Source organism: Sinocyclocheilus rhinocerous, unplaced genomic scaffold, assembly GCF_001515625.1.
Source record: "Sinocyclocheilus rhinocerous isolate Xijiao unplaced genomic scaffold, SAMN03320098_v1.1 scaffold475, whole genome shotgun sequence".
NCBI classification, from domain to species: Eukaryota; Metazoa; Chordata; class Actinopteri; order Cypriniformes; family Cyprinidae; genus Sinocyclocheilus; species Sinocyclocheilus rhinocerous.
This window is the reverse complement of record NW_015646677.1, coordinates 519,852-535,844: the sequence shown is the minus strand read 5'-3', so window position 1 is coordinate 535,844 and position 15,993 is coordinate 519,852. Positions and strand designations below refer to the sequence as shown.

Genomic DNA, 15,993 nt, shown 5'->3' with positions numbered 1-15,993 from the left:
TCAGGCTGCAACACAACGACATTGAAAAAAGTGAAGGGGGGCTGAATACTTTCTGAATGCACTGTATATATATATATATATATATATATACATATGGGCTGTGTTTGAAACTTATAGTATATACTATAATAAGAATATGGTATGTATGATAGATTGCTGCTTTAAATTTATCTGTGGTGGCAACAAATAAAATGAGAAATGACACTCAGTTGTGTGTGTTAAAAGTTGCTTCAAAGTATCTAAATATTTTATTTTATTGTATTTTTATTTATTGTTTCATTTATTATTATTTTTATAATATTGTTTTTTTTATTTTGTTATTAAACCCCAAGAAATTCCCAATGTATTCATGATTAAAAAATGTAAGATGTTAGCAAAATTCTATTTAGTAAAAATTATAGTTAACTAAAACTAAAACCATAAGAAACATTTTCTTAATAAAATAATTTCTTAAATAAAATAACTTCAAAATTAAATAAAATAGAAAAAAACGATTTATTTCAGCTAGTTGCCAAGGCAACATTTTAAATTTTTTAGTTTAACTCAAAGCACTACAGTAACTAAAATACATTTAAAAAATGAATAAAAAATTATACAATTGCTAAAACAAATAATACAATTACTAAACCTTGAAGTATAATTAAAGCAAAAACAGAAAATAAAAATGATGATATGATAATATGAGCTATTAAATCTAATCTTTTGTTACAAATGCCATAAATATTTTTTTTCAAGAACAGGATATTTCTAAGAAGTCTCGTTTCGCTTCGCTTTCTTTCAGCCTCACCCTGCTTCATTCTACTACGTTAATAAATCATTAGCTCATCCATGAACATGATTTCTGCCCGAGTCCCGTCGGATTGCATCGGCTGTGGGGATGAAGACCACAACTCCCATGATTCCACACTCTTTGTTTGTTTTGAATACGTGCCCTCTAACGGCGAAAATTACATATTGTGCCTTTAAGTAAAGATCATGTTCCATGAAGATATTTAGTAAATTTCCTACCGTAAATATATCAAAACTTCATTTTTGATTAGTAATATGCATTGCTAAGAACTTCATTTGAACAACTTTAAAGATGATTTTCTCAATATTTAGATTTTTTTGCACCCTCAGATTCCAGATTTTCAAATAGTTGTATCTCGGCCAAATATTGTCCGATCCTAACAAAACATCAAACCATACATCAATGGAAAGCTTATTTATTCAGCTTTCAGATGATGTCTTGACCCTTATGACTGGTCTTGTGGTCCTGGGTCACATATAGAGTGTCTTACGCTGCTTTCCTTCAGGCCCGATCCGTCACCAGCTCCACGGATGCTGTGGGTTTTCACTAGGATTGATTTAAGCTTCCCTGGGCTATTTTCCTGGAAACAGTTAAGTCCAGATTAAATCACAGCATTTTTCCTTTGAAAGTCTTTTGGGAGCCAAAGGCACAACTCCATGTTGTTGTTTTCATTTAGTTTAACCTAATATATGCTGCATATTTTCACTTTATGTCTTTCATTCCCGTCTGTAAAGCATTTAAACGTCATGTTCGGTAACAGTTCAGTTGGACTATTATTTCTGAGGTGCTATTGTGATTTTCACCAGCTGATAAAACGGGCAAAAAAATCTCATAAAGCATTGAAGGAGGGACACAAAAATACAGCAGCTGCAAGCTTCACTTCATAAAACTGTCTGGCCTTTCTTCAGATCCGTCTTTTAGAGATCTGCTATTAATCTGTCGACGTCTGAGGTTCATTTGAGCTGAGTTTCTGTCGTTTCTGAGGGTCAGAGATGCTCATTTGCTTCTCCAGATGAATGTTGTGTGAGATCCAGACTGGCGTTCTGCGTTCATGCTTCAGATGTTTCCCTGAAGCTCAAGAAAACCTTCACAGCTCCACTGAGAGAAGAAAAGAGATTCAACATATTCAATATTCAGAATACATGCACTTTTATTACAGATGAGTGAGTTTCAAGAGGTCATGTTTTCATTTTTCCCAGCTGAAGTTCACTTATAATGTTAGTCAAGGATTTTTCACCTGCTTTCAGACCCTTGCGTTAATTAATTAGACTGTTTATGTGCAGCTTATATGACCTCGGTTATAATTGGTGAACCTGTTTCTGAATAGGAGGTACTTCAGATTTGAGTCTTAACCCAGCTAACAAATTTAGGTTATAAAAATGTGTCAAAAACATTCAAATGTCCAATTTTCTTGTCGTGATTATAATGCTCTTTAAAGGTTACAAAAGCATTTATTACAACGCTCTACTAACTTTATTTTCATGCAAAATATAAAGTTATTTTAACTTTTTTATTTATTTATTTATAATATTCTTAGAAAATAAAAATTATTATTAGAAAGTAAAAATAACATTATTTAAAGGTTACAAAAAACAAAATGTTTTTTACATTCTATAACTTTCCACATTATTTTTAATGCTTTTTTATATATTCTTAAACGTTAAAATGTCCAGTTTTCTTGTTGTGATAATAATGTTATTTAAAGGTTACAAAAAAAACATTTTTTACAACATTCTACTAACCTTTTCACCCCAAATTTAATGTTATTTGAAAAAAAAATTTTTATATCCGTGATCAGAATGTTCATTAAAGGTTACAAAAATGCTTCTTGGAACGTTCATCAAATATAAATAGCATCATCAGGACGTTCCAAGAATGTTGTTCTAAGAATGTTTTGTCTCAACGTCATGACAACGTATTAAATATTAAATAGTTACAAGAACATTCCATAAACTTTACTTTAAAAACATTAGTGAAAGTTGTGGGAATGCTCCCTGTTAGCTGGGTTCAGCCAAAAGAGAGTGTGACGATGTCACTGTTGGAATTTTTGAGCGAGTTGCTAAGTAACAGACTGTCAATCATAAACTCCCTCGTTAAATATTCATGAGCTGTGTGGAGTCATTCAGCATACAGTATGAAGACAGAGTTTCAGGAGTCGTGCTGCAGGTTTCATTGGTTCTGCTGTTTAACTGCGTCTCGAGCTCTTCATCTGAATTAGTAATGAAACGCAGTTTAATGCTCAGCTGACTTTCTATTAGTTGTGCTGTTTTCAGCCTCTCTGCTAATAAAGGCTGCTGTTTGATCAGATAAACATCCTCTCAGAGTGCAGTTCGTTTTCTGTGAGAGCGTCTTCATTCTCCGCTGTAGAGCATCTGTTCCTGGAGGACCAGCGGGAGACTCTGAGTGACCAATCAACTTTAATCTGATCTGTAACTCAGAGTCCAAGATATCTTTTACAACTTTACACGCTACTACAGCCTGCTACTAACTCTGTTTCTCTAGTAAGCTGTATGTACAGTATACTGTGCACAGAATGGGAATTAAATGTATGCACAACCTGCTATATTTGCATACATTATGCATACAAAAAATAGTATGCAGTATGTGTATATTGTGCATACAGTACACTACCATTTTGATCTTTATATGGTGAAAAACTTTAGAAAATATACCATTTTCTAAACTATAGTGAATAAACTGTGATATAATGTGAAAAATGTTGAATGAATTTTTGGTTTGACTATATATATATATATATATATATATATATAAGCTTTTGTTTAATTCATGGAAATAATGCACAAAAACCTAATGGTCCTACAAACAGGCTTTGTTTTTGTTTATGCAAAATATAACGAGTTATTTAGTTTTTCTGATTTTGTGGTGAAATAGTTATCTGATATTTTTTCATGAGTTCATCTCTGACCGTGTTTTTCTCGATTCCTTCAGTCTTGTTCTGTGGGTGATCTGGATCTGTGTTTTTCTTGCTCAGTTGGGTCTATGTTGGGTGACTAGTTTAGACAGGTCGGAACCGCCCCGTCTGCGTTTGAGAATCTGAGGATGTTTCATCAGCAGTGCTGAATCGAGTCTTAACCACGACCCGTTTTGCATGCTTTCTGTCTCTGTCTCTCTGAGTTTAATTGCCTTTGAGCGCGCGCACCTGCAATTAAGATGTCAGACGGTTGCGGCCCCCACGGACTCTCGCTCTCTCTCTCTCTCTCTCTCTCTCTCTCTCTCTCGACGATCGTCACCTCGCTCAAATCACACTCAATGCATTTATTTCAGTCTGTGGGAAAGCGTGGCTGTCCAAAACATTTTGCCATTAGCGTGATTATCTCGCGCCCGTGCGTCTGTCTCTCTGCAGATGCAGGTGAAGTAAATGTGCTGTCAGTCAGATCTGCGTTTACTGTATTTGCACACGCTGCTGTCAGTGTCTTGATGACAGATAGAGTCGCTTATGTGCAGTTAAAGTTCATATCATACAGTTTCCTCTCATTACTTTCCTGAGGTTCACTTCTCAAGGTTTCTTATTGTTATAAGCAAGAAGCATCAGTTGGTTTTTACTGCTGTGTTTAAAGATATAGTTCACCGCAAAAATGAAAACTGTCATCGTTTACTCACCCTCAAGTCATTCCAAACAGATAGGCTATGTATAGGTAGATGTCCTATCAGCAGCTGTTTCAATGCGCCGCTGTATTGACTTCACTTTCCCGCCGAAACATGCCCCCTCAGCCGGACTGAGAGGCAAAAGAGTCTGCCGCATGACTGGATTTAATAGAGAAGCTGTGAAAACATGAGTAAAACAATCGATAATCAGTTTAATCTAAAGGCTGTTGGACTCAATATAGTGTTCTTCACAACTTACCAAAGATCCAGTGGTCCATGGATATTGATATGCAGTCAGGAATCATGTTTCCTGACATTTATATGTGCCTGATTTCGACGCCGTACATAAAGCAAATTTGCCTGTGAACGCATTTTGTAAATACAAAATAGGTTAGTCTAAATCCGGGTGATCAATTTTATCAATGTTATATAAGCTACATCGTCATATCGTCCAGCCCAAAAACTTATATAGGCTAGTTTTTGTCAGTGTTTATTTAAAAACATCCAGTTATGCAGAATATAAGATGGTAAATATTTAATTGATGCGTTGTCAATACAATATATAACATTACAATATGATTTTACCAAAATTAAACATATTAACACAAAATGATATCTGCAAATCCGTGTTTCGCTGCCTGGAGTCCATTTGTTTCTGTGAATTGCAGGGATCCATTTGTTTCTCTTTTCTGTAGCTTCCAGCAGTCTGTAAAAATATGTCTCAGATTTCTTGTCAAATCCATTTGTACAGTCAATCGCAAAGCTCTTTCTCGTTTTAGATGTGTTTTGTGTGTTCTGTTGCAGCATTCACGCTGAAAACCAGTCTTTTTGCCACTCAGTGGGCAGAACCGCAGTCAGCAAGTTGCCTGTATGTCTGCAAGCTATACTCATGTATGAATATATCTGCAATAGACTTGAGCAGATGATTTAGCTAAACTGACACATTACGAAGCTGTTAGCTAACATGACATTTAAAAGGTACTATAGTTTAAAAGCCTGTAACACTGAGTTAATTTATATTAAAAACACAAACCAACGCATTCTTACCTGTGAAAGTTTACATTCCGGCAGTCTTTACAACCAGAGGCTGCGCAATGTTGTGGCATCTTGAAACTCATTTATTTTTATTGTGAGGGACGACACATTGACTGTTCCAAGATGGCGGTTGCGTTGACGTGTCTGGAGCGATTGAATTTGGCATCTACCTATACATATCTATGGTTCCAATCCTGTATGAGTTTCTTTCTTCTGTTGAGCACAGAAGAAGATATTTTGAAGAATGTTAGTGACCAAACAGACGCTTTACAGTCTAGTTTCAATAAATGCTTTTTTTTTTGTACCGGAGAGGACAATTTGAGTCCTGAGTGTTACAGTGTGTTTTATAGTGCGCTGAATTATTTAATTAAAAAAGATTTCTCATCTGATTACTTTTTAGCACTTTGTGAAGGGGTTTGGTCTCTTGAAGAGGAGAGGAGAGACCGCTGAGACGCTTGGGTTTTTATTAGAGCAGCTCTGTTTTCCCTGCACACTCTCTCTTTGTTCAGTCTCAGTGTTTTCATCGCTGTGATTCATGGCCGTTCAGTCCCTGTGCCATTATACTGAGACCAGATAAAACCAGAGTACAGGATAGCAGACCAGCCTTCACCATCATCATCATCATCATCATCACGTATCTGTGACCCCAAGTGATCCAGTCTCTCTCCTCGCGCTCTTGAGTTTGTGTTAATCATCTCATCTGGGCCCTCGAGTTGCTGTACGAGTGTGTGTGTGTGTACGTGTGTGTGTGTGTGTGTTGATCTTGACTCTTCCACTGAGAAACACTATTTAGAAGCTGCTGTTTCTCACTCTGTGCCTCAGTTCACATCCTTATATTTCACTGGTCACATGCATTTGAGTATATATGCTATTGGGACATACTATTTCAATTTTTAAAAAGCAGAAAACAAAATGGAAATAAATAAGGTGCCAAGAATGGTAATAAAAATACAAACTGTGCAAAAAATTGAATAAAATAAACAAAGTAGAAGACATATCATGTCATAAAATTGCATCTTAATATTATAATCCTTGTCATGTACTGCTTGCCAATGCACTACATTGTTCATTATTTATCATTATTCCAATTTTAGTTTTATATGCCTTACATTCCTCACCTTTTATGTACAACTGAGGAATTCTATATAGAACAAACTCAAACTTCTGTAAAATGGAACATTCCATTTGATCAATTTGCAAACATTATGGGAATGTTTTCGTAACTCACTGGGAACATTAGAAAAATGTTCTTTGAACATATTTTTATTAGCTGGGAAGTTCAAGTGGCAACGTCTTCTCAAAGTTAGAACAAATGTTCTTCTAGTAATGTTAATAAAACTTTTGGTCAAAGTTATTTGGTGTAACATTCTCAAAACATTTATACATTGTTCATATACATTGCACAAAAAATGTATACATTGCTCATGGAATGTGTGTGATTTGGGACGCTTTAATCTTGCGTAGTATACAGGTTAGATTGTGTGCAAATTGGACTAATGTTGTTTGTGTTGTCTGTGTCTGCAGGTCAGTTGCATGTTAGCGCTGACAGACAGACAGCCGCTTCACACGGTGACTCGAGGGTGATTTATCAAATGCAAGGCTGGTGTCTTAGATGTTGTTCTGCATCGCGCTCTTTCATTCGGTTTAAAAGCAGATAAACCAGTGCTTTTATACGCGACATCACGGTGCAGCAATTACAGCTATTCAGAGACACAAAGCCAACAATCGCAGGACATTTACAGATCTGAGGTTCACAGCAGCAATTACTTCAAGGGGCTCACAAGAGCGCCCACCTGGATTCAAACCCAAACAACACCTTCAAGTATTCTCTGAAGAAGAGAATCTCACGTTAGCAGAAAGAAACACGCTCCCGTAGCGCCACCAATGGGTGAGAGGAGCATCTCGAAGACACACATCAGGTGCTTCTGGATTCAGCTGAGGACGATTCTGAAGAAGAGATCTTAGTGTCTCAAACTGTGCTCGGATTGACCAAGATCCCAAAAGTCAAAAATCTCAATATTACCTCAAACATTTCTCATCAAATGATCAGTTGTATGACAACTGTTACCTCATTTGGTTCATAAATGATGAACTTTGCAATGTTGAGACTATTATTGAACTGAACTGAATCAGCATTGAATTTTGATCTGAATAACGATATGATTGCCTTCTGCTTTACAGCCGAATTGAATTTTTTGATAATTGATGACAATAAAAACAATAACTTTGACAAGTATTGAACTGAATTGAATCAATATGTAAATTAATTGATCTGAATAATGACACTTTTGTAAAGCTGCTTTACAGCTGAAATTGAATTTGTTTCATAATTGATGAACTTTGACAGTTATTGAACTGAATTGAATTGACATTGAACCAAAACTGAACTGAATAATAACTCTATTGTCTTCTATAAAGATGCTTTACAGCTGAAATTGAATTTGCTTGATAATTGATGAAGTTTGAGAGTTATTGAACTGAACCGAATCAACATTGAACTAATTTGATCTGAATAACAACACAACTATATTCTGTAGATCTGCTTCTACAGCTAAAATGTCATTTTTCAATTTGCAACATTGATTCTGTTATCGAAACAAATTGAATCAACATTAAGCTGAATAATGACTCTATCATCTTCTGTAAAGATGCTTTACAGCTGAAACTGAATTCTCTTTAAATCTGATGAATTTTGCAACATAGTTATTGAACCGAAATGAAGCAACATTGAACTAAATTGATCTGAATAATGATCTGAATATTGTCTTGTGAAGACCTGCTTTTGCAGGTGAAATTGAATTTTTTTCATGATTGATGAATTTTGCAACGTTTACACTTACTGAAATAAATTGAATCGATTTAACTAAATTAAGCTGAAGTCTAGAGCAGCTTTGCAGCTGAAACTGCATTTATTTCATAACAAATGTGTGAAGCTGCTTTGAAACAATCTGTATTGTGTGCTATAGAAATCAATGTGACTTGACTCATTTGGGTCTGTTTTTGTATCCTGAGGATTTTTAGCAGAAACATCTTTGATAAATATCTGAGAAGAGCGCTGATATTTTGCTGTGGACTCTGTCGTGTTTGTATTCTGTAGTGGTTGGATGCAGGGCTGTTCTGGGATCAGCGCTCATCCCTCATCCGCAGGTTCTTCTGTGTTTACCTGAGCAGTGACCCGTCGATACACTGATCTCAGAGCACCTGGGAAGCGTCTTGAGCGGATCTTGTCGTCCCGGGGCGTCCCGTGTGAGATCTGAGCCATCTGTGTGCCTCAGGACATTCACAGCATCTGCCGGCACTCAGTACAAACACAGCAGAGACCCGGAGCGCGTGTGATGTGTTTTAATCAGCCGCTGATGTGGGCCAGCGCTCGGTTAAAATCACACCAGCTGTTCTCATTCTGCTGCTGTTTCTCTCGTCTGAATCACCTGCTGCATCGACTCGCAAACAGCCGCCGCATTGCTTTTCTCTTCAGTTATTTATTGGCATCTGCTTCCATGAAGAATAGTTCTCCCAAAAGTGAAAATGTGCTCACCCTCAGAACATCCAAGATGTAGATGAGTTTATTTTGTCCCTCAGATTTGGAGAAATGTAGCATTGCATCAGTGTCTCCGCAATGGATGCTCTGCTGTGAATGGGTGCCGTCAGAACGAGAGCTGATAAAAACATCACAATAATCCACAAGTCATCCACAGCACTCCAGTCCATCAGTTAACATTTGGAGAAGACAAAAGCTGAGACAAATCTATCATTAAGACATTTTTAACTAAAATACAAGTCCGTAATCGTTAAAAAATATTTTTAAAACATTTTAGATAAAAACATTTAATGCTGGATTTGTTTCAGCTTTAGTCTTCTCCAGATGTTAACTGATGGACTGGAGTGCTGTGGATTACTTGTGGATTATTGTGATGTTTTTATCAGCTCTCGTTCTGACGGCACCCATTCACTGCAGAGCATCCATTGCTGAGACACTGATGCAATGCTACATTTCTCCAAATCTGATGAAGAAACAAATTCATCTACATCTGGGATGGTCTGAGGGGGAGCACATTTTTAGCACATTTCAGCAAATGTGAACAATACTGGCTGTCTTCATCTTCAGCATCGTGTCTTGCTTTTGTTTTGATTGTAAAGTGTGTTTGTGCGTCTTTATTTACAAGAAATTACACATTTTCTAAGTGTCCCCATAATGTTTGTGTAATGTGTGAACATGTGGTGAGGTTTGGGGGGGGGGAGCAGTTTGAGGTCAGTTTGCTGGACCCTTGTTATGTCTGAACTTCACATTCTCCTGCAGTCGGTCGCCAGTGAAAACAGCCGTTTGCTGGAACAACAGTCTCTGAATTCTGAGACTGTTTTCATGCAGCACTGGACGCTGATGTTAAATGTCCTGAAAAACAACACATCTCATCTAGATTCATATGAAGCAGAGTGTGTGTGGATTCATCCTGGTGACAAAACTATGTGACAAATATAACAAAACTTTTCAATTTGAGGTGCCCTCAAAGGTAAAATTGAAGTGTATGTATAGCCAAACTAAACAAAAATGAGAAATGCAGTCTTGGAAACCAGCTGAAATAAAATAAGTTTTCTTATATATCATAATAAAAGTTTTTTTTTCCAATATAATAAAATATATTTTATTTTATTTATATATTATTATTTCATTACAGTTAATGAGCTATATATATATATATATGGCTGATCTGTATGCCACAGAAAGCTGGTGCTGATGAATTTGGTGCCTTTGAGAAAAACAGGCAGATTGTGTTTGAGTTGTGATTATTTCCAGATGAAATACACACACACACACATTCCAGTCCCGTCAAAGAGGGAGGAGAAATAAGTAGTATGTTGAAGGAAGAGGGACAACAGGAGGAGACAGATGGGACCAGACTCTCTCTCTCTCTCTCTCTATGTCTGTCTGTCTGTATATTTACCGCTGAGCGCGACAGTCACTCGGCCTGACTGAGAAGCAGCGAGAGAAGAGGAGAAACAGCATGACGGCCCTCTGGATTCTGTCTGTGTCTGCGCTGATGTGTCAGATGTCCATCACTGCGTCTCTGCACTGGAGGAAAGGTACGACAGGAGACACTGCTTACATCAGATCACTCACTTACAGAGCATGAGCACTTCAAATCAACACGCTTCTGCTTAAATGCTTGAAATGAGTTATGTGGACACATATAAACTGCGCCAACAAAGTTGGGAAACATCTGAGGTCAAGATAGAAAATAAATAAAAATTTTGTTACCAAAATTCATATTTCATTAGAACTGAATATGTGGTTTCCAGAATACGGAAGCCCATGCAGAATAAAAAAAAAGTAATTTCGACTTTTAAATCTCACAGTTCTGACCTTTTTCTTGCAATTTTGAGTTTATATCTCACAATTCTGACTTTATTTTTCATGAACTCAGAATTGATATAAATTTTTTTTAAGTCAGAATTGTGAGATAAATTTGCAATTTGCAAGGCAAAAATCAGAATTATAAGATTAAAAAGTTGCAATTACCTTTTTATGTCTTTATGCATGGCAGAAAAAAATAGTGAGATTTAAATGGACAGTTCTTGTAACAAACAAAGTCCAAATTTTGAGACAAAATTTCAGAATTCAGAACAATATAGTCAGAATTGTAAGATGTAAAAAAAATAGCAAGAAACGAAGTCCATATTGTGAGATATAAACTCAGAATTGCTAGAAAAAAGTCAGAATTGTGAGATAAAAAGTCACAAATTAATTTTTTTTATTCTGTAATTTTATAATATGGTCTTCCAAACCAGAGTTATTATCTTTAACTAATAGCATTTTTTTTTTATCATAAAAAAAAAACAATGTAGTTAAGGCTTAAATGAATAAATTAAAAAATATATATTTTAGTTAGTTCGCAAGTAAAACATTACTTATTTTCATTCACTTTATGATGAAGTAAGGTCAAGGTCAAGTTTATTTATATAGCACCTTAAAAACAACGAGAGCTGACCAAGGTGCTGCACAGCTAAAACATCAGTAATGTCAACCAACAAAAGCATTAAGACAATATAAAATTTGAAATTTGTAGTCTCTGACTACAGAGTTAATTTGTTTGTCAAATTTTAATTCAGGATCAAACATAACTCCCAGATTTTTAACCTTTTCATTGATGTTTTCTTCAAAAGGGCCCAGAGTAGGTCTTAAATTATGTAAAAGGTGAGACGGGCCAAACAAAATAGCTTCAGTCTTTTTTTGATTCAACTGTAGGAAATTATTTTCCATCCAATTCTTGATGTCCTCTAAACAAGCCAGCAAGGAGGACACTGAATCAGAACCTGATTTTAGAGGAAAATAAAGCTGAGTATCATCTGCATAAATGTGGTATGAAACTTTACAAGACTCAAATATAAAACGAAGGGGGAGCAAATACAGGGAGAATAAAATTGGACCCAGAATAGAGCCCTGGGGTACCCCACAAGTGATGGGAACTGAGCTTGATGAAAATTCACCAATTTCCACCGAAAAACTCCTATATCTGAAATATGATGCAAACCAGCCTAATGCAGTACCACAAATGCCAACTTCAAGATTTAATCTTTTTAACAGGATGCGGTGATCTACTGAATCGAAAGCCACGCTCAGGTCCAATAATAAGAGAATAGTACAGTTACCAGTGTCTGCAGATAACAAGAGATCATTTACTACTCTTAAAAGAGCTGACTCAGTACTATGTTTTGCTCTAAAGCCAGACTGAAAAGGATCCAGAATATCATTAGAATTTAGGTAGAGGGAAACCTTTTCCAAAACTTTGTGCAGAAATGGCAGTTTTGAATTTAGCCTATAATTATTTAATTCAGTGAGATCAAGATTTGTTTTTTTGAGTAAAGGCTGGACCACAGCATGTTTAATATTACATACTGATAAAAAATGTATAGCCTGAATGCACTGTAAGTCGCTTTGGATAAAAGCGTCTGCTAAATGCATAAATTTAATTTTAATTTAATTTAATTTAAGGCAGGAAGGGACAATGCCTGTCTGTACAGAACCATTAATAATAGAAAGTAAGCTAGGCAAAACAGAGGGCAGAACATCCTTCAGCAGCTTTGTAGGAACATCATCACAAGAAAAAGTAGTTGATTTCATATTTAAAATAATGTCTGACAACTCAGAAAGTGAGATAGCTTGAAAGTTTGAAAACAGTGCTGCAAGTACTAAAATAACTAAAAATAAATTAAGTAAAACGTAAAAAAAAAGAAAAGACAAATACACAAACAAAATAACAAAAAAGTTAACGAAAATGAAAATAGAAAATCTAATTCAAAGTAATCTCAATGACAGTGAAATATCAGTGGTTTGACCTGCAGCCAGCGCTTGAGTCTCTGACCTCCAGAGGAACAAACACAGCAGACGTGATGGATGACTTGGTGTCTGTTGTTTGTGGGATGTGAAGTGCTAATCATGTAACACTGGTGACCTTGCGCTTTTACAGTGGAAGCGAGCGCTCGGTGGGATGGCGGGGGCTGGTGGTGCCGGTGGCTCCGAGTCTCCGTATATCTGCTCTGACATTTCATTAGAGTCCTCCGCCATCCAAGGGCGCGAGCCGGGCCTCTGGCATCTGTGTTTGGACTCAAAGTCAAGCGTTTTTGGGAGGTTTTGCTGGGATTTTATGAGCCGTAAGTGCAGCCGCTAACAGAGATGTTCAATTACTCCAGCGTTTGTAGGACGTTCACCTCCGGGTGGAATTTGGCAAAGCGTCCACCAAACAGTTTCCACCTCACGAGTCCTTTAATCAAAACAAAGTGCTAATGATACGCACTGTGAGTGTGTGAAATCACTGGAATAAACACCTCAAATAAAAGATCTTCATTGGCTCTTTGCAGCACTTTAGTTTCACTTTATGCCTCTCAACCTTCTTTTTTTTTAATTTATCGGGTTGTTGAGTCAAAATATGGTTCTTTTTTTTAGATTAAAGTCCTTAAAGTTACAGCACTGGTACGCATTTTTAGGAGTAATTCACCCAAAAACAACATTTACTCAATCTATGTTGTTCAAAACCTGCAGGACTTTCGAGTGAATGAGATTTGAGAGGAACGTTCTTCCAGTAACGTTAATAGAATGTTCGTTTAATAATGCTCTAATGATACGTTGTTAATTGAATGGGTTTTTTTCCTGAAACACTTTAGTTGGATGTTCGTCTAACGTTTTTTAAATGTTTAAGAATGTTAAGAGCATTCAAAAGTAACATTTCCATCATGTTTGCTAATGATAAAATGGAATGTTTGCAAAAGAAAAAAAAAAACGTTTTTTTTAAAACTAGACGTTTCTGAATGATCAGAGAACATTCAGAATGGGAACGTTGGCCAAACGTTCTTAGAACATACATACACTTATATGTGTTGTGTGTGTGTGTGAGACTTAAGTGTCCAAATACTATATGACCAATCATAAGTTTGGTCAGTAAGATTTTTTTAATGTTTATGAAAGAAGTCTCTTCTGCTCACCAAGACTGCATTTATTTGATTAAAAATACAGTCAAATTGTTAAATATTATTACATTTTAAAACAACAGTTTTCTATGTGATTATACTGTAAACTGTAATTTATTACTATGATCAAAGCTGAATTTTCAGCATCATTACTCCAGTCTTCAGTGTCACCTTCAGAAATCATTCTAATATGCTGATTTACGGCTCAAGAAATATTTCTGATTATCATCAATGTTGAAAACCGTTGTCCTGCCCAATATTTTTGTGGAAACGATTCACAAAAATAGACGTCTTAACGTTATAAACGTTTTACAGTGACCTTTGATCGATTTAATGCATCCAGAATGAAAGCGTTAATCCTGCTGCACACAAACATGTGAAATATATTTCTGACCGTGAGTGTGCGGTTTATCTTTGAGGACACACACTGACACTTACTGAGGAAACTATAAAGCGTTTTCCTCATAAACATGTTTTCGTGAACTGACATCATTTCCATGGAAGTGCGGCGGTCACGAGGAGAAGGCTGGCGGCGGTAGGCTTTGGCTCGACTGTGTTTGTGGAGTTTTAAAGGTCAGTTTAGAGCAGGAGGATCAAGTTTGCGAAGGTGAGAGTCTGAGGACCCACCGTCACACATCTGCGGCTGATCGGTGCAAACAGATGTGGAATGTGTGTGATGCTGGCGACATCCTGAGCGGATCAAACACATGACCAGCTCCCGTCAACTTCAGCTTGTTTTTGGTTCAAGCCTGTTGTTCCTGCGAGTTTCCATAGTTTACAGTCTTCACTCAATAACTAGTTCATGTCACTTGCTAGTTGTTTGGATGACTAATAACCCATCCGTCCTTAACTGATATCATCCTGCATTATTCACAGTCAGAGATGCGTGTCTTTCGGCTGCAGGCCTGTAATGCAGATGTTAAACGCAGCCGTCATGATGGAACGAGACCAATCCATCAGCCGCTGACATGCGCAGAAGAGACGCAGATGCGCAGCTGCTGAACACATGCAAGTATAGGTCTCTGCAGGAAAGTAATGGGAGTTACTAGATCATGGCGTTTTTAGATCATGTTTCCTGATTGGCTGATGTCATAGTGACGGTAGGTTTAGGGGTGGGGTTAGGTAAGGGGGATCATTTTGATTGCATGATTGAGAAACACCCTGCAGTTTGAAAACACCCACAAATTCAGAAACGCCCACTTTTGCTCTGCAGAGACCTCAGTCTCAACACATGCGCTAAAACCATAGACTGTATAAAAACATGGACGTAGTGTCCGTGACGTCACCCGTAGATTTCCGAAGAGCGTTTTTGAAGCTCAAAGTGGGCGGAGCCGGCCGTCGCCATCTTGGCAGCGCGTCACCGCACGTCACTCCCGGATAATCGAAAATGGGCAAAGAGGCGGGAGCAGGTTGATGAAACCACGCCCACCTAGCTCGACAATGGTGACAGCAGCGGCAATCCACCTGTCACTCAAGTGGCCACGCCCTTAATTATGCAGAACTTTAAGTCTTAATATAATTTAAACGGGTGAGTTATAAAAAAATTCACCCCCCTCAGTTGTCATGAAGGGCAAAATTAGCTATATAGACCAAAATAATTTTTTGAACCAGGCTGTAAACATGTTTTTTTCTGCTGGAAAGTTGGGCTTTTTAACATGGGGAGTCTATGGGATTGACTCCCTTTTGCAGCCAGCCTCTAGCGGCCAGTTGACGAATTACAGTTTAAGTCACTTCCTTGTTGGCTTCACGAGAGAGAGCGGGAGGTTGCCGCTCGGCTAAAACATGTAAATCAGGAAATAAACAACACTTTGAAAACAACTGTAATTGTAACAATAAAAGACTTTTAAAATCAACAAAAATCTGTTCATTATTAACAAAGGTAATATATACGGTGAAAAATAAACAAAGGCAATGTAAACAAATTTTACATTTTGAATTTTTACAAATCGTAGCTTCACCAGAATGGTACGAAACTTGGTGACTTTTATGGCACTTGGTATGTGAACACAAAAAAAAATTTGAGGGCATGATTCGAAAAAGTTAAGTGGTCGTAAAAAAAATAGTCACACTCATGGTCTTCGGTCAAAAATGACCGACCATAG

The 15,993-nt window shown here is 36.9% G+C and overlaps 1 protein-coding gene across 1 annotated transcript in view; it reads left to right on the top strand.

Moving 5' to 3' along the window:
• Positions 1-10,339: 10,339 nt before the first annotated feature.
• LOC107707964 (protein FAM180A-like) overlaps positions 10,340-15,993 on the top strand; it is an 11,383-nt gene continuing 5,729 nt past the window's right edge. The window contains exon 1 of the mRNA XM_016512085.1: positions 10,340-10,510. Within this exon, the coding sequence (XP_016367571.1) occupies positions 10,432-10,510 (79 nt within the window). The 5' untranslated portion in view covers positions 10,340-10,431. The remainder of the gene's footprint in view (positions 10,511-15,993) is intronic.